At 50.8% G+C, this 22,894-nt stretch overlaps 1 protein-coding gene and 1 pseudogene across 1 annotated transcript; both read left to right on the top strand.

Annotated features, from left to right (window-relative positions):
- Positions 1-300: 300 nt before the first annotated feature.
- CTRB2 (chymotrypsinogen B2) lies at positions 301-6,863 on the top strand. Its single transcript, XM_007994075.3, has 7 exons — positions 301-686; positions 4,013-4,116; positions 4,214-4,293; positions 4,388-4,466; positions 4,698-4,878; positions 5,152-5,285; positions 5,737-6,863. Exons 1-7 carry the CDS (start codon positions 635-637, stop codon positions 5,896-5,898), a joined length of 792 nt encoding a protein of 263 aa, XP_007992266.3. The 5' UTR covers positions 301-634; the 3' UTR covers positions 5,899-6,863.
- A 14,860-nt stretch (positions 6,864-21,723) lies between these two features.
- LOC103233306 (small ribosomal subunit protein eS4-like) lies at positions 21,724-22,504 on the top strand (annotated as a pseudogene).
- The last annotated feature ends 390 nt before the right edge of the window (positions 22,505-22,894 follow it).

Here is a 22,894-nt window from a genome sequence, read left to right as displayed (position 1 = left end):
GTAAGAAACTGAAACTGTGAAATGATTAGTTCCTTATGAGTCATTGAAGAAAGAGTGAATCCTGTCGGGTGCTGCAGCAGACGGGGACACGTGTCAGTGGCTTTGCCCACCTGTTAGGGCCACCAGGCCGTGTCACCGAGACCCTCGCCACACTCGGAAATGACTTGGCTTCACTGGTGATGTGCGGTGACACTGGAGAATCCACAGTGCCCTGAGCCCTTTGCTTCTAGGACAGTGTTAGGCGGAAACACCGTCCACTGAGAACCGGAGTTCCCGGAGGTCTGGCTCTGTGCCATCGGCTGGGCCTCCATGAGCCTGGGGTGGGACTGCCTCCACTTCCCCGCTGGGAACAGAAGAGCCTGGTGCCGGCTCCTGGCAGGGTTACTGCAGGTCACAGCTGGCTCTGTGGGGTCATGTCCCCAAGGCTGATGGGTGATGTCAGGGCAGCTGCCCATTTCCCAGGGGCTGGGGTTGTCCGGCAGGGAACCCGGCCGGGCTCTGCCTCCGCTTATCGCCCAAGGTCCCTGGGTAACAGGGAGGGTGGGCTCAGGCCTCCCTGGCTGGGCGGGGCTGGGGGTCCCCCCGAGAGGTAGAAAGGGCAGCTGGCAGGTCCCACACCTTCTGAGGCAGCGGCATGGCTTTCCCCTGGCTCCTCTCCTGCTTCGCCCTGGTGGGGGCCGCCTTTGGTGAGTGCTGGGGTCCAAGGGGCCTGTCCTGAGGGAGCCCAGAGCCTGGCCGACAGGGGGATCTGAGTCCCCTGCTCTGCCCCCGGGGCCTCATCCCCAGCACAGGTAACCTGAGGGCTCAGAGAAGAGGGTCCTTCTGGGGCTTTCTGAGCCCACACAACCTGCGCCAGGAGTGGGAAGGACCTGCTGGCCTCTGCCATGGTCTGAGGCTCCAGAAGTGGCTGGGGCAGGGATGCCGTGCGTAGGATAAGGTGTGGCCCCAGGAGACCTCCCAAGGCCTCCCTTGGGGTTTTTATTTATTGTGCCGGGTACTTGCCAAGCATTTTCTTTTTCTTTGTTTCTTTTTTGTTGTTGTTGTTGAGACGGAGTTTCACTCTTACTGCCCAGGCTGGAGTGCAGTGGTGTGATATCCACTCACGGCAACCTCTGCCTCCCGGGTTCAAACGATCTTCCTGCCTCAGCCTGCCGAGTAGCTGGGATTACAGGCGCCCACCACCATGCCTGGCTGATTTTTATATTTTTTGTAGAGATGGGGTTTCACCATGTTGGCCAGGCTGGTCTCAAACTCTTGGCCTCAGGTGATACCCCCGCCTCGGCCTCCCGAAGTGCTGGGATTACAGGCGTGAGCTACTGTGCCCAGCCGCATTCTCTGCTTTTTAAAAGAGAAATAGTAAAATATAGAAAAGAATATGACATCCTTATATCTACTGTCAGAATTCAGAAAATCTTTTTGCAGATTTGCTTCAGATATTTCTTTCCAAAACAGATTCTGCTCAGCTTTCCCTTTTCTCCCTGCTTCCCTGTATGGAATGGGAGCTTTATTCTAAACTTGCTGTGAATCATTGCAATGTGGGCTTATACAAATGTCCTACATATTTATGCATCTATACATGAGGTTTCAAAAAGTTTTACATCAACGAAACGGTGTTCTACCCTGTTTGTTTTTGAGACAGGATCACTCTGTCGCCCGGGCTGGCGTGCCGTGGTGTGAGTCTGCAGCCTCAAACTCCAGGGCTCAAGTGATCCGAAGTTTAAAAACTTTTTCTTTTGTAGAAATGGAGGTTTTTTGTTTTTTTTTTCTTTTTTTGAGACAGTTTCACTCTTGTCACCCAGGCTAGAGCGCAGTGGCATGATCTTGGTTTACGGCAACTTCTGCCTCCCGGGTTCAAGCGATTCTCCTGCCTCAGTCTACTGAGTAGCTGGGATTACAGGAATGCGTAACCACACCCAGCTAATTTTTGTGTTTTTAATAGAGACAGGGTTTCATCATATTGGTCAGGCTGGTTTTGAACTCCTACCCTCCGGTGATCCACCCGCCTCAGCCTCCCAAAGTGATGGGATTACAGGTGTGAGCCACTGCGCCCGGCCTGGGGTCTTATTATGTTGTCCAGGCTGGTCTTGAAATCCTGGGCTCAAGTGATCCGCTCACCTTAACCTCCCAGAGTGCTGATACAGGCATGAGCCACCGTGGCTGGCTGATGTAACTAATACTCCATTCTACCTTCATTCTACAACAATGTGCTTTTTCCCCACTCAAATCTTCTCGCTTCCTGCATGTTGACATGGAGCTCCAGCTCATTCACCTGAATTTTTATAATGCATGCTCTGTTTTGTGAGTATACTACCATCTATTTCTCTTATTTTTTTTTGAGACGGAGTTTCACTTTTGTCGCCCAGGCGGGAGTGCAGTGGCACAGTCTCAGTTCACTACAACCTCCACCTCCCAGGTCCAAGCATTTCTCCTGCCTCAGCCTCCTGAGTAACTGGGACTACACACACGCACCACCATGCCCGGCTAATTTTTGTATTTTTAGTAGAGACGAGGGTTTTACCATATTGGCCAGGCTGGTCTCGAACTCCTGACCTTGTGATCCACCCGCCTTGGCCTCCCAACATGCTCTTTCTCATTTTTTTGCTGTTACAATACCAGTTGTTTTTGATGCTCCCAAACGTCAGGGAGGCGCCTTGCCTGCTTGTGTTTCTGTGGGCAGGAGAGGCAGGCGCTGCCCTGTAGCAGGCGAGTATGACCCTAGAAGGGGCCGGCTGGTCTGAGGGACTGGGTCTGCTCAAACGTAAAACCTAACCGTGAGGCCTGCGCACAGGAGCCGAGAATCTGGTCCTGAGATAGCAGAGGTGTGGTGGGCATATGTGGAACACCTGACTATTCTCATTGTTCTGTTTGTTTTCTGCTTCCGTCTGTGCCATTTTATGGTGTGGAATCAAAGTCCAGCTGTGTTTTGACTTTTTTTGAGATGGAGTTTGGCTCTGTCACCCAGGCTGGAGTGCAGTGGTGTGCTCTCAGCTCAGTGCAACCTCCACCCCCTAGGTTCAAACGATTCTCCTGCCTCAGCCTGCCAAGTAGCTGGGACTACAGGCGTCTGCCACCATGCCTGGCTAAGTTTTGTATTTTTAGTAGAGATGGGGTTTCACCATGTTGGCCAGACTGGTCTTGAACTCCTAACCTCAGGTGATGCACCCCCCCTTGGCCTCCCAAAGTGTTAGGATTACAGGCGTGAGCCACTATGCCGGCCAAAGTCCAGTTTTATTAAATAATTAAGAAACCAAGACCGGATATAGGGGCTCATGCCTGTAATCCCAGCACCTTGGGAGACCAAGGCAATAGGATTGCTTCAGCCCAGGAATTTGAGGTTGCAGTGGGCCATGATCACACCACTGCACTCCAGCCAGGGTGACAGAGCAAGACCCTATCTGGAAAAAAAAAAAAGAAAGAAACCAAAACTGTACACAATGTTTCCTGAAATTGTGGAGTTCAGCCTGCCCACCCAGGGTCCACGGTACCATTTCACTCTCCTGTCTGCAAATTGTCAGAGCCCCAGGTTCCCCGCGGACTTGGGGTTATCGGATTTTCTTCCCACTTGCCCTCTCCCCGCCAGTCTAACAGAGGCGCGTCGGCCGGTGGAGCTCTTGTGGTTCTGCTGCCCATTTTACAGCTGAGGACACCAAGGCCTGAGTGCTGCCCTGCCTGGTCTAGGGTCACACAGCAAGGAAAGGGTGGCCTCGAGGCTGAGCCCAGGCAGTCTTACAGCCCAGCAGCCTGTTTTCTGCTTCTTCAGGCAGGACAGGCCCCAGGTAGGGGGAGACATGACCCTCTGCATCCTGGAAGGATGACTGGAGCCAGCAGGCCGAGAGTTAGGGACATTTGAGCCTAGAGACTGGGGAACCAGGGAGGCGGAGGCGACATGTGCCAGGGAGGTCCTGAGCTGGCCTCAGTGGACTGGGATATAACCGAGAGTCCTGCACGTAGGCAGGTGAGGCCCAGGTTGGTTTGGGGCCTCAGCCCTTCTTTACCCTACTCCCGTCCCCAGGCTGCGGGGTCCCCGCCATCCCCCCCGTGCTCAGCGGCCTGACCAGGATCGTCAATGGGGAGGACGCCGTCCCTGGCTCCTGGCCCTGGCAGGTGTCCCTGCAGGTGAGGGGCTTCTGCAAGGCAGGGGGCACCCTGGGTAGGGGCCAGGCTGGGGGTGCCGCCAGGTGGGAGTTGCTGACCCTCCCCATCTTCCTCCCAGGACAAAACTGGCTTCCACTTCTGTGGAGGCTCCCTCATCAGCGAGGACTGGGTGGTCACCGCCGCCCACTGCGGGGTCAGGTGAGGACCGGGTAGCCTCGAGCTCTGCTTCCAGCCCAGCTGGGTGGGAGGGGGGGAGCAGGGCATGTTCTCTCACCCACAACGCTCTGCCCAGGACCTCTGACGTGGTCGTGGCCGGGGAGTTTGACCAGGGCTCTGATGAGGAGAACATCCAGGTCCTGAAGATCGCCAAGGTACCCAGGCCCCGTGCGGCAGAGGGCAGGGGCAGCGGGCATGGGGGGAGACCCCTGGGCTGCTTCAGGGACAGGTGCCCAGTGGAGCCGGGCCGGCCTCATGGTTCCCATTCTGGCCCTGGGGATGGACTGCTCCTTAATGGGCACCAGGGAAGGAGTCTGTGTCCTCGAAGCCTGCAGGTCCTGCCTCCTCCCAGGGCCTCACCCCGGCACTCTGGCCCCCACCCCCAGGTCTTCAAGAACCCCAGCTTCAGCATTTTCACCGTGCGCAATGACATCACCCTGCTGAAGCTGGCCACACCCGCCGCCTTCTCCCAGACGGTGTCCGCCGTGTGCCTGCCCAGCGCCGACGATGACTTCCCCACGGGGACAGTGTGCGTCACCACAGGCTGGGGCAAGACCAAGTACAACGGTGAGGGGCCGTGGGGCTGCCTCTGGGGTCGGGGCTGCCTGGCTGTGGAGTGTCCCCGTGACCGTTCGGCTCTAAATTCCAACACGTTCTTAACTGCCCCTTTATTTAAAATCTTCTGAATTTAAAATCCCTCAAATTTAAAATCCCCCAAATGCAAATAAAATCCAGGTCGGATCACGAGGAGCCTGCACAGGGGGTTTCTGAGCAGTGCCCAACCGGGTGAGCCCTGCCCTGGCTGACATGCCTGCCCATGACCCTCCTGCTATCCTGCAGCCAACAAGATCCCTGACAAGCTGCAGCAGGCGGCCCTGCCCCTCCTGTCCAATGCCGAATGCAAGAAGTTCTGGGGCAGCAAGATCACCGACGAGATGATCTGTGCCGGGGCCAGCGGTGTCTCCTCCTGCAAGGTGAGGCTGGCCCTGCCCAGGCCCTGGCCAGGCGAGCGGGGTGCAGGGCAGGCCTGGGCTTTCCACCCCTCTCTGCCCTCATCTGCTAACACCACTGCTTCCTGGGGCCCAATGAGGGCCAGGACTTAGGGTCACAGCCGCTCGTGAGGGTTCCTCCAGGCCATGTGGGTGAGGCTGTCCCTGGGGATTTCCTTGCAGCCCTCTGACCTGGAGGTTTGGAGAGATGGATGGTGCCCCGGCTTAGGGAGGGAAGCCAGCCGCCCCAGCTCCCTCCAGGAGTGCATGGCAGAGAAGGGACTGCCAGGTGAACCCGGATCTCAGGACCCAGGCACAGCCCCTATGCCCATGCTTGCCATTTCTCTGCTCTCCTCCCTAGACTCCACCAGCTCTGGGTCCCCTAGGCCCTGGCACCCCTTTCAGGGTGGAGATACTTCCTCTCTACTTCCTGCAGGGTGACTCTGGAGGCCCTCTGGTCTGCCAGAAGGACGGAGCCTGGACCCTGGTGGGCATCGTGTCCTGGGGCAGCCGCACCTGCTCTACCACCACGCCCGCCGTGTACGCCCGTGTCACCAAGCTCATACCCTGGGTGCAGAAGATCCTGGCCACCAACTGAGCCCGCAGTTCCTGCCACCTCTGCCCCAAGAGTTGCCATTAAATGCATCTGTTTAGAAGCACTGACTGCACTGCCCGTGTCTCTCTGTGTGGCCCGGGGAGATGGGGTTGAAGTTGTCCTTGTCACCAACAAAGGGGTGGCACTACTGTTGCCTTTCCAGGCTGCAGTTCATTTTGGCAATCCAGCCTTCTCAGGAAGTTGAGGTCTTCATATCTCCTCCCTGCTCACGGCTCCACCCCGGGTTTAGAATTTAGGCCCTACCTGCTGAAGGTAGGTTGACCCATGGGGCTTTCTGGAAGGCAGCAGTCCTTGGCCAGGCTTTGCAAGCCATAGCCTCCTGGGGTTGTCACTGGGACCAATGCTGACACACACACTCCAGGTGCCTTTCTCTGCCTTTAGTGCCCCATGTCCAGTGCCCAGGAATGTGCATGCAAGCACCACCCCTCCCCCGTCAGACCCCAGCCCCTCAAACCTTCTGCATCCAGCGCTGGGAGCTGGTGCCACTGTCCTCTCAGCTCCCACACTCTTCACCGCCTCCCTCTCTGCATTTTCTATGACCCTGCAGTTAGATTTTTTTGTTATTTGTTTTTTGAGACAGTCTTGCTCTGTCGCCTAGGCTGGAGTGCAGTGACATGATCTTGGCTCACTGCAACCTCTGCCTCCCAGGTTCAAGCTATTCTTCTGCCTCAGCCTCCCAAGTAACTAGGGTTATAGGCACTCAACACCACGCCTGGCTAATCGTCGTATTTTTAGTAGAGATGGGGTTTCACTATGTTGTCCAGTCTGGTCTCAAATTCCTGACCTCATGCGATCTGTCTGCCTCGGCCCCGCAAAATGCTGGAATCACAGGTATGAGCCACTGCGCCCAGTCTCTGCTGTTAGATCTTGAGGCTTCCTCAAGCTCAGGTTCCATTGCTTCGGCCAGGCCGGTCCCTTCCCCAGGATGTGTGCGGATTGGCAGTCTGTCTCTCTGTCTCTCTCTGTCTCTCTCTCTCTGTCTCTGGAACCTTTTAGTCTTTAATGCAGTGAAAATTGTGTTGGAGAAAATTCTCCTGTTGTTACACTGTCTGAAAAGATATTTATTCATTTTGATTATGTAAAAGTCACCTGTCACGCTGAAAAATAATTTTTGTCACAGCGTGCATATGGGTATGTATATGGATATTTGGACTTGGAAGGTATTTCAGTGTCTTCTGGCTTCTGTTGATTCGTGGAAAAGTCAGTAATTAATCTTACTGTTGCTTTTTAAAAGGTTTAATGGTTTTTCTTTGGATGCTTTTAAGATTTTACTTTGATTTTCATTGGTTTACCAAGATGCTTAGTTTCTTAGTTTCCTTTGTACTCAGCCTGCTTGGGGTTTTTAGTCTTTTTTTTTTTTTTTTTTTTTTAGGGTCTTGCTTTGTTGCCCAGGTGGGAGTGCAGAGGTTCAATCTGAGCTCACTGCAACCTCCATCTCCCAGGGTCAAATGAGTCTCGTGCCTCATCCTCCCAAGTAGCTTGGAGTACAGGCCTATGCTACCATGCCTGGCTTATTTATTATTATTTTTTGAGATGGAGTTTTGCTCTTGTTGCCCAGGCTGGAGTGCAGTGGCGTGATCTCGGCTCACCGCAACCTCCACCTCCTGGGTTCAAGAGATTATCCTGCTTCAGCCTCCTGAGTAGCTGGGATTATAGGTGTGAGCCACCACACCCAGCTAATTTTTGTATTTTCAGTAGAGATGAGGTTCCACCATGTTAGTCAGGCTGGTCTCAAACTCCTGACCTTATGTGATCCACCCGCCTCAGCCTCCCAAAGTGCTGGGATTAGGCGTGACCATGTCCAGCCTCTGAGTGCTTTTTACCATGAAAGGTGTTGGAATTTGTCAAAGGCCTTTTCTGCATCAATTGAGGTAATCATGTGATTTTTTTTCCCCTTTCTTTTGATTAATGTGGAATATTATAGATTGATTTTTATTTTTTTATTTCTATTTTTGAGACCGTCTCATTCTGTCACCCAGGCTGGAATGCAGTAGCATGATCTCGGCTCACTGCAGCCTCCACCTCCCAGGATTAAACAATTTTCCTGCCTCACCCTCCCAAGTAGCTGGGATTACAGGCGACCACCATGATGCCCGGCTAACTTTTGTATTTTTAGTAGAGATAGGGTTTTGCCAGGTTGGCCAAGCTGGTCTTGAACTCCTGACCTCAGGTGACACACCCACCTTGGCCTCCCAAAGTGCTAGGATTACAGGTGTGAGCCACCATGCCCAGCTCTTTAATTTCTTTCAGCAGTGTTGTATTCTTTTTAGTGTAAGTCTTTCACTTCCTTGGTTAACTATTTTCCTATGTATTTGACTCTTTTCGGTGCTATTGTAAATGGAACTGCTTTTTAAATTCCGTTTTCAGATTACTCATTGCAGGTGCAGCTGTGAAGAAACATCTGATTTGGGTGTATTGAGCTTGTATCCTGCAACTTTCCTGAATTTGTTTATTTGAGTAGCTTTCTTGTGGATCCTTTGGGGTTTTCTATATACAGGATCATATGATCTACCATTAGAGGTAGTTTTACTTTTTCCTTTCCAATTTGGATGATTTTTACTTCCTGTTTAATTGCTCTATCTAGAACTTCCAGTACAGTGTTGGATAGCAGTGATAAAAGCAGGCATCCTTGTCTAATTCTTGATCTTAGGAAAAAAGTTTTGTGGCTCTTCACCATTGAAATATGTTATGTGTGGGTTTTTCTTTTTTTGTTGTTTTTTTGAGATGGAGTCTCGCTCTGTCACCCAGGCTGGAGTGCAGTGGCCGGATCCCAGCTCACTGCAAGCTCCGCCTCCTGGGTTTATGCCATTCTCCTGCCTCAGCCTCCCAAGTAGCTGGGACTACAGGTGCCCGCCACCACGCCCGGCTAGTTTTTTCTATTTTTTTTTTTTTAGTAGAGACGGGGTTTCACCATGTTAGCCAGGCTGGTCTCGATCTCCTGACCTCGTGATCTGCCCGTCTCGGCCTCCCAAAGTGCTGGGTTTACAGGCTTGAGCCACCACCCCCAGCCTATGTGTGGGTTTTTAAAAAATTCCCTTTATCGTGTTAAGGAAGTTCCTTTCTATTCCTACATTTCTCAGTGCTTTTTATCATGAACGGTGTTGGATCTTGTCAAAGGCTTTTTCTGCATCAATTTAAGTGATCACGTGATTTTCCCCTTTCATTTGATTAATGTGGCATATTACGCTGATGAATTTTCTTGTTATTTCCTATAGCGCTTTGCATGCCAGGATAAATCCCACTTCATCATGGTGTATAATCCTTTTAATATGCTGTTGGGTTCAGTTTGCTAGTACTTTATTGAAGGTTTTTGCATCTTATATTCATGACAGATACTGGTTGGTAATTTTCTTTTCTTCTGGCTTTGGTATCACGGTAATGCTGGCTTCCTAATCTGTATGTATCCATTTGTGATTTTTTCACATCACAAATTTAGATATTCAGCTCATTAATTTTCAGTCTCTTATTTTCTCATAAAAGTATTTCAGGAGGCAAGCTTTCCTCCAAGCACTGCTTTCATTGCAATTTGGGTGGTTTCTTTTTTTTTTTTTTTGAGATGGAGTCTTGCTCTTGTACCCAGACTGGAGTGCAGTGGCATGATTTCTGCTCACTGCAACCTCCACATCCTGAGTTCAAGCAATTCTCCCTCCTCAGCCTCCCAAATAGCTGGGATTACAGGTGCCTACCACCATGCCTGGCTAATTTTTTTATTTTTAGTAGGGACAGGGTTTCAACATCTTGGCCAGTCTGGTCTCGAACTCCTGACTTCAAGAGAGAGATCCACCCGCCTTGGCTTCTCAAAAATGCTGAGATTACAGGTGTGAGCCACCACACCCGGCCTTTTTTATTGCAATTTGATATGCTGTAGTTCTAAGTATTTTTCATTTCCTCCCCTGCACAGAGCCTCTGCATGACCTGCTTTATCCTGAGGACACCTGCAGGCCGGGGCCAGGCACCCATCGCCCAAAGCCCTGAAGCTGGGTCGGAAGCAGAGTAGAACCCTGGTGCTCATTTACTGCTTTCTCCTCCCACAACCGAGTCCACAGCCTCCTGCCTTGGGCCATAGCCCTGGCCTCCCCACACAACCTTTGTTTACTCTCCCAGGTCTTCCTGTCTGTCAATGTTTCCCTCTAAAGATACATCATGGGCTGGGAGCGGTGGCTCACGCCTGTAATCCTAGCACTTTGGGGGGCTGAGGAGGGAGGATCACAAGGCCAGGAAATCGAGACCATCCTGGCCAACATGGTGAAACCCCGCTGCTACTAAAATACAAAAATTAGCCAGGTGTGGTAGTGAGTACCTGTAGTCCCAGCTACTCAGGAGGTTGGGGCAGGAGAAACGCTTCAACCCGGGAGGCAAAGGTTGCAGTGAGGAGAGATCTCGCCACTGCACTCCAGCCTGGCAACAGAGCGAGACTCCATCTAAAAAAAAAAAAAAAAAAAAAAAATTCATCATGGCTGGTCCTGCAGGGCAGCCAACAATCCACACTAACCTGGCATCTTGGCAGGAATGGAATAGGCTCCCTCCTGCGTTTTCTCCTTCACTGGCTTTCCTAATACCTTTCTCTGCCCTTGCAATATCAGATGTTCCAATGATGCATCTAATAGGTTGAAATTAAAGTTATAGATGCAATTTAATTCTAAGGACATGAAGATAAATTGATGTGGAGAATGAATGTGTGAAAAGGGGAAAAGCAAAATGAGAGAGGGCTTGGACACAGGAGTGAGGCCCAAAATCGACTATTAAAAATAGTATTAACCGGCCGGGCGCAGTGGCTCATGCCTGTAATCCCAGCACTTTGGGAGGCTGAGGCAGACGGATCACGAGATCAGGAGATCAAGACCATCCTGGCTAACACGGTGAAACCCCGTCTCTACTAAAAATAAAAAAAATTAGCTGGGCATGGTGCCAGGTGCCTGTAGTCCCAGCTACTTGGGAGGCTGAGGCAGGAGAATAGCGTGAACCTGAGAGGTGGAGCTTGCAGTGAGCCTAGATTGTGCCACTGCACTCCAGCCTGGGTGACAGAGCAAGACTCCATCTCAAAAAAAAAAAAATTAAGCTTGCCGGGCGCAGTGGCTCATGCCTGTAACCCCAACACTTTGGGAGGCCGAGGCAGGCAGATCATCTGAGGTCAGGAGTTCGAGTCCAGCCTGGCCAACATGGTGAAACCCCTGACTGTACCAAAAATACAAAAATTAGCCAGGCATGATGGTGTACGCCTGTAATCCCAGCTACTCAGGAGGCTGAGATACAAGGATTGCTTGAACCCAGGAAGCAAGAGGTTGCAATGAGCCAAGAGGGTGCCACTGCACTCCAGCCTGGGCAACAGAGTGAGACTGTCTCAAAAAAAAAAAAAAGGATTAAGCTGAGGTAGGTGGATTACTTGAGGCCAGGAGTTTGAGACTAGCCTGGGTAACATAGTGAGACTCCTTTTCTCTAAAAAAAAGAAAAAGTAGCCTGGTGCAGTGGTTTGCACTTGTAGTGTGCTGCTCAGGAGGCTGGGGCAGGAGGAACACTTGGGCCCAGGCGTTCCAGCTTGCAGTGAGCTATGATCACACCACTGCACTGCAGCATGGGTTGTCGACAGGGCAAGACCTTGTCACCCTATCACCCTGTCTCTGTCTCTGTGTGTGTGATTTTTTTTTTTTTTTTTTTTTTTTGAGATGGAGTGTCACTCTGTTGCCCAGGCTGGGGTGCAGTGGTGCAGTCTCAGCTCACTGTAACCTCTGCCTCCCAGGTTCAAGCAATTCTCCTGCCTCAGCCTCCTGAGTAGCTGGGATTACAGGTGCATGCCACCATGCTCGGGTAATTTTTGTATTTTTAGTGGAGACAGGGTTTCACCATGTTGGTCAAGCTGGTCTCGAACCCCTGACCTCAGGTGATCCACCCACCTAGGCCTCCCAAAGCGCTGGGATCACAGGCATGAGCCAACGCGCTTGGTCTCTATATATAATTAGAGCCACCGCGCCCAGTCTCCCTATAAAGAGCCAGGTGTTTTAAGGAAACTGCCAGCTCAGTGAGGGAGAACTGCTCTTAAACACAGGGGAAAGGACATATATTTTATTATGTCAGAAACCATCTACATACAAATAAATGTGAGTCGTAATTAAAATAAAAACGGAGTAGCAACCACAAACCTGGCTAAGCGACTTTTTCATTTGCTGGTGAAATCTACGTCTGTCGCTCGCTCCACCCACCGGCCTCCCAAGAGTCTGAAAACGACAGTCCCGGTATAAGGCTGCCACCTGGTGGCCAACCTGAAAACTGCATGGCTATGCCTTGCTGTTCCTAACCCAGCGTTGTTTCTAAGAAACACAAAAGAAATACAAGGCGAGCCAAATGGATGATTTTAAATTATCTGGTAGCCTTATTGAAAAAGTAAAAAGATATTGGGCACGGTGGCTCACGCCTGTAATCCCAGCACCTTTGAGAGGCTGAGGCGGGCGGATCGCTTGACCCCAGGAGTTCGAGACCAGTCTGGGCAACATAGACCCTCTTCTCTACAAAAAAAAAAAAAAAAAAAAAAAAAATTAGCTGGGTGTGGTGGTAAGACCCTGTCTCTAAAAAAAAAAAAAAATAATAATACATTTTATTTAACCCAATATATCAACATATTTCAACATGTAATCAATATTTTTAAATTATTGATATATTTTACATTCTTATACTGTCTTTCAAACGTAGTGTGTAATTTGCACTTCCATCACCTCTCTACCTGGATGCTACATTTTCATGAGAAGTACTCGATCTGCATTTACAACTTGTAAAACTTACAGTTGAAAAGGCAGACTCACACCCAAATTGTCCCAAATACGCTTAAAAGCTTCCAATTAGGTGTTACATTGACAAGCACAGTTGAGCAAAAGGCTCCAAGTTTAATCGGGGTCTCACTTGATTTAATCTCAGCTTAAAGACAGATTCCTCCTCAGACAGGGGTTGCCGCACCCTTGGTCTCAGTTAAACACTGGGCACACGCCTCTCCCCGCCCATCGGGTGATCTGGCTTTCTACTAACAGAAACGTCTGGAGTGGTTGCAAGAGAATCCGGTCTGGGACCAGCCTGCATCTGTACCTAATCTGGTGCCTGCGTGATCAGTCCCCCAGATTCCCTCCAGGACTGCAGGCCGACCTCCCCAAGTGTTGCTGTGGCCAGCAGACAGTCCGCAGCTGCTGTCCTCTTTGGCAATTTCCTCAGCTGAAGGGCATCATCTTGACCTCGGGTCGTGCGTCCTTTCTGAGCAGCCTGCAGCCAGTGATTGGTCAGTGGGGTTTTTAAAGGCCGAGTCTTTTCACCCAAACTTGGGACGGTGTTGCAGCTCCATCTCCCTCTGCTCAACGCTGTTCTTTCCCTTCCGCTCCATGTCTTCGGTTTCACAGGCATTGATCCTGGTGTACTGGTAAACTTCTGTGCGGTCATCTTCATCTCCGAGTCTACTTCCTGAGGGGGCTTCCAGCTATGATCATGTGTGCCAGGAGTGGGCTGCAGAACGCGGATGCTGAGGTGGGATTCTGGAGCTGGACTGCTGACTAGCGGGCTAGCAGTGATGACCTCTTCATGGTTGGCAAGGGGAGCGCAGATAGCTCGGGCACACGGGGGCAATGGGGTTGTGAAAATGTCCGCTGCTGATGAAATGCAATGGTATTCTGGGGAAGACTATTCACTAGTGGGTTCCCTGTGTCAGGAGTTTGAGATACGAGGGGACACAATACCTACAGAACGTCGGGCCAGGAGCGGCGGCTCACGCCTGGAATTCCAGCACTTTGAGAGGCTAAGGTAAGAGTATTGCTTGAGCCCAAGAGTTCAAGACCCGCCTGGGCCACGTACCAAGACCCACGTCCCCATAAAAAAAATCAAAATTAGGCAGGTGTGGTGGTGTAGTCCCTGCTACTTGGCAGGCTGAGGCAGAAGGATCTCTTGAGCCTGGGAGGTCGAGGTTGCAATGAGCTGTGATTATGCCGCTGCACTTCAGCCTGGGTGACAGAGCAAGACACCCCGCCTCAAAAACCTCAAAACCACAGTGAAACTAGGTGGTTGTTGCTAAACACAAAGATGTTGGAAAATTAAAAAAAGCTGAGAGTGATTAACAGGCAATTAAAAGCTAAGGGTGAAAGCCTCCTTAGGAGCACGTAAAGGTTTTTGTATCTTGCAGCTGCAAGGTAGAGAAAGCTGACGACTAGACCCAGGATTTAGTTGTAAGATCAGCCAAGCTTTCAAGAAGGTTAAATCCTCCACCTAGACAGCCTGCTGTGCCAGAGGCAGGGCCCTAGTTCATGAGATGCGGACGTCTGGGTTGATGTGCTCCCAAAACCTCAAATCCCCAGAACCCATAAGCCCTGAGTGCACATAAGTAGCCACTCTTCCCACCAGGGGTGAGAGTATCCTCCTCCCCCCAGGAGACGGAGGCTTCCCTCCTGCAGGACATTACCCCCAGCATCAGGCACCAGGCACCAGGCCTGGTAAGGGAGGAAAAGGACCTTGTACCAAGGGAGCTGCAGAATGGAGCCAAAACGCGCTTGCAGGGACTGGGCACACGTGACAGGAACCGGGTGCTGAGAGAGCTGGACCAAGGGGAAAGCTCATAAAGCTGGAAAAAGGTGGGGGTTCTCAATTCAGGAGTACTCCCCAGGATACAGGACTTAATGCCCTGCTCGGGACCCTAGGGGATAGGCCACCGTGCTGCCGGATGGCTCCTAGAAGCAGGCAGAAGGCAGAGCACACGAAGCAAAGGAGAGATGCTGGCGCTGCTGTCAGATGGTGGAAAGAGGCGTTAAAAGGCTCAGAGGCGGGCGCAGTTGTGTGAATGTACCCTGTGAGGCAGAACACCCACGGGAAGGCCTGGAAGATTCATTCATCTATGGAAGCAGGAATGTGACAGTGCTGGTGAGGGGGCCGGCACAGCTAAGCTCATGGGGGTGCTCCCCTCTAGAAGTCAGGGAGAAGGTAGGAGGTGCTGCTATAGAACAGGCTGCTGGGTGATGAGGGTGCTGGGAGCCTGAGATCATAAGACCAGGCGATGCCAGCAGCCGGGGGCCTGCCCTGTGGCCCTATGGAGATGCTTAAGAGTTGGCCACATGGCAAAACCAATGATATTGTTCAAACTGTGCAAGCAAAGTCATGATGGGTGACAGGGGGCTAGGTGGCCTCCATGAGAACATCTGGCTTTCTGTGGCACCGGAAGTTTGTCTTGGGCTTTTCCCTTGACCAGAGGCGGGTGCTGCACCTGTGTGCTCCCACAGGGCACCTGGGCTTCCTCTGTTGGAAACTAATTACTCTCCATTGGATCCACCTCTTCACCCGACCGTCTTTAAGCTCGAGGGTGGGTTTCGAGGCGGGAGCTGTTTCTCAGATTAAGCATTGGGCTTAATTGCCCACGGGGCTTCTCCAAGTGTGAACACCTGGGGACCTTGTTAGCAATGCAGATTCCCAGGCCCCACGCCGGCCTACAGATTCAGAAATGGTAGGAACAGAGCCCGGCCGTCAGTGCATTACACCTTCCAGGTGATTCTGATGCATGCTCAAGTGTGAGAATCTGATCCAGAGGAGTTCAGCGGCTGCTGGAAGAATGAATTCCCGGGCTGGAGGGATCAGAGGGATGTATTAAAGCAGAGGGGAGGTTAAGAGAAATGTCACCTCATTTTTGGCCAGTAGTAGGGAATTACTAGTCCAGGGAAGGCAGCACAGCTGTGAAGCTATGTCACATCTGAGGACTGCTCCCCAGCAGGACTCGGAGCGCTGCCATGGAACATGCCAAAAGGTAGGACAAACAGGTTAAAGACCTTAGATTTTTACGATCTGGCAACTCTGGGTCCAAATCCTGTGTCTGCCGTGGACCTGTCCCCATCCTACACTTCCCTGCTTCCCAGCCCCAACGACGTCTGGGCTGTCATTAGCTTGGGCAAATCTTTCATTTTTTTCCAGAGATAGGGTCTTGCTCTGTTACCTAGGTTGGGGTGCAGTGGTGCTATCACAGCTCACTGCAGCCTCAAACTCCTGGCCTCAAGCAGTCCTCCCATCTCAGCCTCCTGAATAGCTAGAACTATGGGCACACACCACCGTGGCCAGCTGGTTTTTCTTTTAAACTTTTTTTTGAAGAGATGGGGGTCTGGCCATGTTGCCCTGGCTGGACTAGAACTCCTGGCCCCAAGCAAATCTGCCCCAGCCTCCAAAAGTGCTGGGATTATAGGTGTGGACCCCGTGCCCAGTCCGCCTGTGTCTTTATATTTAAAATGATTCTTGTATATATCATTCGGCCTTGCCTGTGAATCTTGATCCCTTTGACAATTTCTGCCTTTTGATATGGTTGTTTTAGGTCTACCACTTCACTCTCCAGTTTGCTTTCCTACTCCCTCCCCTATTTTGGTCCCTCGTCTTTCTTGCCCTCTTTTGTGTTAAAAATATGTCTTTTGAGATGGAGTCTTGCTCTGTCACCCAGGCTGGAGTGCAGTGGTGCAATCTTGGCTCACTGCAACCTCTGCCTCCTAGGTTCAAGCAATTCTCCTGCCTCAGCCTCCTGAGTAGCTGAAATGACAGGCGCCTGCCACCACTCCCAGCTAATTTTTGTATTTTTAGTAGAGATGGGGTTTCATGTTGGCCAGGCTGGTCTTAAACTCCTGACCTCAAGTGATCTGCCTGCCTCGGCCTCTCAAAGTGCTGGGATTACAGGTGTGAGCCACCAGACCGGGCCTAAAAATACTAGTTTCAGTTTTAATGTATCCACTAGTGTTTTGGAGATGCTGTTCCTTTTCTTCAGTGGTTGCTCTAATAGGGTCTTAACTTCTCATATTCTTAGTATTGTACCACTTCATGCACCTTGAAAATCCCTTAACCTCTCTGAACTTCAGTTATTTCATTTATAAGATGAGAATGGTGACTTTCTCTCATGGGTTATCTGACTCCCGGATGAGAGAACTCAAGCCGAGTACACAGCCAAGGGCAGAACAGCAATGCCTGTTGACTGTCAGGGCTGATCCTAGTCTGAAGGGGTGGCCTGCCCCTCCACCCCTGTGGGTGCTTCTCGTTAGGTGGAATGAGAGAGTTGAAAAAAGAAATGAGACAAAGTATAGAGAAAAAGTGGGCCCAGGGGACCAGCGCTCAGCATACCGAGGACCCACGCCGGCACCGGTCTCCGAGTTCCCTTAGTATTTATTGATAATTATCTTTACCATCTTAAAGAAAAGGAAGTGGCAAGATAATAGGATCATTGTAGGGAGAAAGTCAGCAGAAAGACATGAATAAAGATCTCTGTGACATGAATAAGTTTAAGGAAAAGTGCTGTGCCTTGATATGCATATGTAAACGTCTCCATAAACCTTTTTAGTGCATAAAGAGCAGCTTTGCGCTAGCAAGTCCCGCCTTTCACCCTAAGGCGGTTTTCTCCTTTCTCAGTAAACAGAACACACAATTGGGTTCCTTTGCCCAGGGACAGGCAGGAGACAGATGCTTTTCTCTATCACAACTGCCAACAACCGCCAAGATGCCTTCTTTCCTCTTGTACTAGTCCTCCTCAGCACAGACCCTTCACGGGTGTCAGGCTGGGGGACGATCAGGTCTTTCCCTTCCCACGAGGCCACATTTCAGACCATCACATGGGGAGAAACCGTGGACAATACCTAGCTTTCCTAGGCAGAGGTCCCTGCGACCTTTGGCCGTGTACTTGACATTAAGAGAATGGTGATGACTTTTAACCAGCAAGCTGCCTTCAGGCACTTGTTTAACAAAGCACACCCTGCACAGCCCAAAATCCTTTAAACCTTGAGTCACCACAGCACGTCTCTTGCAAGGACAAGGTTGGGGGTAGGGTCACAGATTAACAGCATCTCAAATACAGAACAAAATAGTCTCTTATGTCTACTTTTTTCTATACAGACACAGTAACAGGCTGATCTCTCTTTTTCCCACACTAGTCCTGCCACTACTGTTAAGAGTGTGGTTCTGATCAGCATTGGGCCTCCTGAGACCACATGGAGCCACCACTGAGTATCCCCAGCGGCAGACCCACTGCAGGGGGTCATGTGTCCACCGGCTGTGATCACCCATTCTGCTAAATGGCTGCCCCTCAGGGATGCTGGTATCTCACCAGGGCGCCTCTCAGCTGCCCTTTCCTTGCCCAGACCTGACCATCCTGTGCCCCCTCTTCAGGCTGCTCCTGGGCCGGCAGAGCCAAACCAGCTGACCCAGCCAGGCCGATCGCAGAAAAAGCCTGGCTTGATTTCCACCACTGCAGTCCTCCCTATGCCCTTCACATTCCTGGACTCTGTCCCAGCCTCCATCTGCTGCCCATTCTTCTCGCAGTGATGGCTTTAGCAATCTGCAGGGACATAGGCCTCTGGGGATGCTGTCTTCTCACACTCAGCATCAGTCCCACAGAATGGAAGCGCTAGCCCTCCTGGGGGCAGTCTGTGCAACCACTCCTAATGGGTTTTTGGGAATCTGGTTCTAGGCCTTTCTTTTCTTTGAGGGTTTTTTTGTTTTTTCTTTTTTTGGGGAGACAGAGTCTCACGTTGTCCCCAAGGCTGGTGTGGAGTGGTAGGAACATGGTTCTCAACCTCCTGGGCTCAAGCAATCCTCCCACCCCAGACTCCAGAGTAGCTGGAACTACAGGCAAGCGCTATTATGCTAAGCTTATTTTTTGCAGAGACAAATTTCACTATGTTGCCAGGCTGGTGTCAAATCCCTGAGCTCAAGTGATCCACCTGCCTGCCGGTGTACGCCACTGCACCTGGATAATTCTTGTGTTTTCAGTAGAGATGGGGTTTCACCATGTTGGCCAGGCTTGATTCCAGGGTTTGGAAATGGGAGTGAGTAACGCTTGAAAATCTGGATGGGCTGGACACAGTTGGACCGGGGCAGCCCCGCAAGACACTGGAAACTGCTCTAGAAACACAGGAGTAATCAGAGTGACCTGGATCCTCACAGTATGGCTTCCAACTGCCAACTGTCAGCACCAGATAGGAGGAAGCACTTGTTGGCTAAGTGCAGTGGCTCATACCTATAATCCCAGCACTCTGGGAGGCCGAGGCAGGCGGATCAGTAGGTCAGGAGTTCAAGACCAGCCTGGCCAAGATGGTGAAACACCCTCTCTGCTAAAAATACAAAAATTAGCCGCTCATAGTGGCAGGTTCCTGTAATCCTAGCTACTTGGGAGGCTGAGGCAGGAGAATCACCTGAACCCAGGGGACCAAGGTTGCAGTGAGCCGAGATTGTGCCATTGTACCTCAGCCTGGGAGTGATACTCGGTCTCAAAAAAAACAAAAAAAAAAAAAAAAAAAAAAAAAAAAAACCACACTTGTTTCCTGCTTGAAGGGGTGTTACTGAAAGCAACTGAAGTGGTTGCCTTGAGCTGGCAGAACTCCATCTTTTAGCTTTTCTTCCTAAGTGGGGGTTTCTACTCCTGGGCAACTTTACCCAAATTCTCTTCCTGATTAGTATCAAGCTCACCTACTTTTGTGTGTGTTTTTTGTTTTTTCTTGAGAGTCTTGCTCTGTTGCCCAGGCTGGAGTGCAGTGGTGCGATCTGGGCTCACTGCAAGCTCTGCCTCCCAGGTTTAAGCGATTCTCTTGCCTCAGCGGCCCAAGTAGCTGGGATTATAGTAGTAGGTCCTCACCACCACTCCTGGCTAATTTTTTTTTTTTTTTTTTAGTAGAGATGGGGTTTTGCCATGTTAGGCTGGTCTCGAACTCCTGACCTTAGGTGATCCACCCACCTCGGCCTCCCAGAGTGCTGGGATTATAGCCATGAGCCACCGGGCTTGGCCAAGCTCACCTACTTTTTAAAATGCAGATGATGCTTTTTTTTTTTTTTTTTTTTTGGAGTGACAAGGTCTTGCTATGTTGCCCAGGATGGTCTTGAACTCCTGGGTTAAAGGGATCTTCCTGTCTTGACCTACCAAAGTCCTGGGATTACAGGCAAGAGCCCCATGCCCAGCCTGATGCTGCTGTTAACTCTGAACCCTCCCAGGGCTTCATATTTTCTCATGGGCAGGCCCGGCCCTCATGTGTTTCTGGCTTTGTCACATGGCCTGCCCTCTACTCCGGTTTTGTGTCTGCTCCTGGGATGTACTGCTAAGGTGGAATCCCCCTGTGGACAGGGCTCTTCTGTCAGTCATCTTGTTCACCAATGTGTCGCCCAGCAGCCTCCTGTGCCTGCTTCATAGTCGGCACCCAACAGGAGTGAAGATCCCACATCCACTTCCACGATTAGCACCAACAGCCATGGGCAGGACCTCTCCTTGGCTTCTGTGTTCTCGTTACTCTCTAGTGGCTGAAATTTGGAGTCCCCATCTCCAGGCTCTGGCACGCAAGTCATGCTAACCTTCATAGGCATGTCTGCTTTGCTGTCTTTTGTTTCATATTCTGACAGTCCTCAGAAAAGCTAGCGTTTGTTCGGGAGATTCTTTCACTCACACGTGTGTTACATGAGAAATTACTCAATGTCTGAGGTAGAAGCTTCTCTGCAGGGCTGGGCGCAGTGGCTCACGCCTGTAATCCCACCACTTTAGGAGGCCGATGCGGGCAGATCGCTTGAGGTCAGGAGTTGGAGATCAGCCTGACCAACATGGTGAAACATTATCTCTACTAAAAATTAGCCAGGCATGGGGGTGTGTGCCTGTAATCTCAGCTACTCAGGAGGCTGAGGCAAGAAAATCACTTGACCCTAGGAGACGGAGGTTACGGTGAGCCACTGCACTCTAGGGCTGGGGTGACAGCAAGACTCCATCTCCCGCCAAAACAAAAACAAAAAACAAAACAAAAAAATTGCCCTCCAGGGCCAGAAGGAGAGGAGATCTGAGGCCAAGAAGGCCACTAACAATGAGCTGAGAGCTGCAGCATCAAGCAGAGGGGTCCTGGAAGCGTCCCACTGGTTATGGCTCAGTAGGACAGGCTCATGGGTGCTTTCCCTCTCAAAACACCAGAGCACAGAGTGTGAAGCTGGAAGCCTCCTAGTGGAGACCAGGTCCTAAGGGTCTAGTCCTACTTGGGCCAGTAGGACCATCAGATGGGCAGTTGAGCCAAGAGAAACTATACCCAAATGAGGTCTCAGGATGGATGAGGTCTCAGGATGCCACAGGCCCCTGACTTCCCAGGCCAGCTCCTGGCGGGGCAGGGCTCTGTCAGTCATACAACTGGAGGTAACAATGGCAGACTGTGGCCAAGCGTGGTGAATGTGTGGCACCAGCTAAGCCTCCATCTACCTCCCACAAAATCCCTCTGTCACCCACGCTGGGGACTCCTAGCATCTTATTTCTATGCCATTGCAAGTCTTATGCCTGCAGCCTGGGATGCCCTGGCCTCATTCCCCTTCTGACTTGTCCTGGATTTACGAACAGTATGTGGAGGCCAGTTAGATTCAGCCACATCAGCCCGAGGCCAAAATAGGTGAGTCCTAACTTCAGACTTACAAATAAAGACATAACCCAATATGCAGTTTGGTTATGAAAAACATCTATCAAGTGAAAAAAAAAATATCTAAAATACCAGGATAAAAATGGGCTGTAGGGCCAAATACAGTGAGCATGGACTCGAAGTCGAACAGGAAGAGGTCTCAACTGGAAATACACTCGATGAGCTGGGTTTTGTTGTTCTTGGCATTGCTGCTTTTGGCTGGCTGCCTCACCAGTAAGGCAAAAACCACTGCCTCCTAGGCTTGTGTGAGGATTAGATGAAGTACAGTTACATCTTGAGATATGCCCAGGCTGCAAGAACTTGTCTTTAAGAGGAGTTTCATCTAAAAGCACTGTGGTTTATGAGGATTACAAGGCACTTAAAAAGAGCTGTGATCTTCCATCACAGGGTTTCACCATAGGGCCCTAAGAAGCACTTGAAGTGTGTTGCAGTGCCGAAGCACTGATGCTCAACAAACTAACAGGTGTATTTGCACTTCGTCCATTGACAGATCCCCACAAGCTTAGGGAATGTCTTCCCTTGATCGTCTTCTCAGGAATAAACTCAAGTACGCGTTGACTGGAGATGAGGTAAAGAAGATACGTATGCAGTGCTTCATCAAAATTGATGGCAAGGTTCGAGTGGCTACCACATACCCTGCTGGATTTATGGATGTCATTGGTATTGAGAAGATAGGGGAGCATTTCTGCCTCTTCTATGACACCAAGGGCTGTTTTGCTGTTTACTGCATCCCAGTGGAAGAGGCAAAGCACAACCTGTGCAAAGGGAGGAAGAGCACTGTGGGGATGAAAGGAATCCCACACCTGGTGACTCATGATACTGGGACCATCCACTACCCAGATCCTCTCATCAAGGTGAACCATGCTGTGAAGATTGATTTAGGGACTGGCAAGATAATCAACTTTATCAAATTCCACACAGGCAATGTCTGTACGGTGATTGGTGGAGCCAGCATCAGTCGTGTTGGTGTGACCACCAACAGGGAAAGACATCCTGGATCGCTCAGTGTGCATGTGAGGGACGCCAGTGGCAACAGCTTTGCCACGAGGCTGTCCAACATTTTTGTCATTGGCAATGGCAGTAAACCTTGGATCTCCCTGCCCAGGAGAAAGGGCATCCGACTTACTATTGCTGAAGAGAGAGAAGAGGCTAGCCACCAAACAGCGGTGGCTAAATTGCAGTAGCAGCATACCTTTCCCCCCGCCCCCCCCAAATAGTGAATTCTTGTTTCTAAGAAAAAAGTTCTGATCAGAGGCTAGGCGTGGCGGCTCATTCCTATAAACCCAGCACTTTGGGAGGCAGAGGTGGGTGGATCACTTGAGGGTCAGGAGTTGGAGACCAGTCTGACCAACATGGTGAAACCTCATCTCTACTAAAAATAACCAGGTGTGGTGGTACACTCCTGCAATCCCAACTACTTGGGGGGGGTGGGGGGTGGCTGAGGCAGGAGAATCACTAGAACCTGGGAGAGGGAGGTTGCAGTGAGCTGAGATTGTGCTACTGCACTCCAGCCTGGGGGACAGACCAAGACTCCATCTCAAAAAACAAAACAAAACAAAAAAAAAACCTGGATTTGT

This window comes from Chlorocebus sabaeus, chromosome 5 (assembly GCF_047675955.1).
Source record: "Chlorocebus sabaeus isolate Y175 chromosome 5, mChlSab1.0.hap1, whole genome shotgun sequence".
Lineage (NCBI taxonomy): Eukaryota > Metazoa > Chordata > Mammalia > Primates > Cercopithecidae > Chlorocebus > Chlorocebus sabaeus.
The sequence above is the reverse complement of the archived record's forward strand: the minus strand, read 5'-3'. Positions and strand labels throughout refer to the sequence as shown.

Excerpts from the sequence above, each read along its gene's own strand:
- CTRB2 (XM_007994075.3), top strand. The coding sequence starts at position 635 with ATGGCTTTCCCCTGGCTCCTCTCCTGCTTCGCCCTGGTGGGGGCCGCC. Across the intron at positions 4,467-4,697 it reads AGGTCCTGAAGATCGCCAAG|GTCTTCAAGAACCCCAGCTT; the intron begins GTACCCAGGCCC and ends CCCCACCCCCAG. Across the intron at positions 4,879-5,151 it reads GGGCAAGACCAAGTACAACG|CCAACAAGATCCCTGACAAG; the intron begins GTGAGGGGCCGT and ends GCTATCCTGCAG.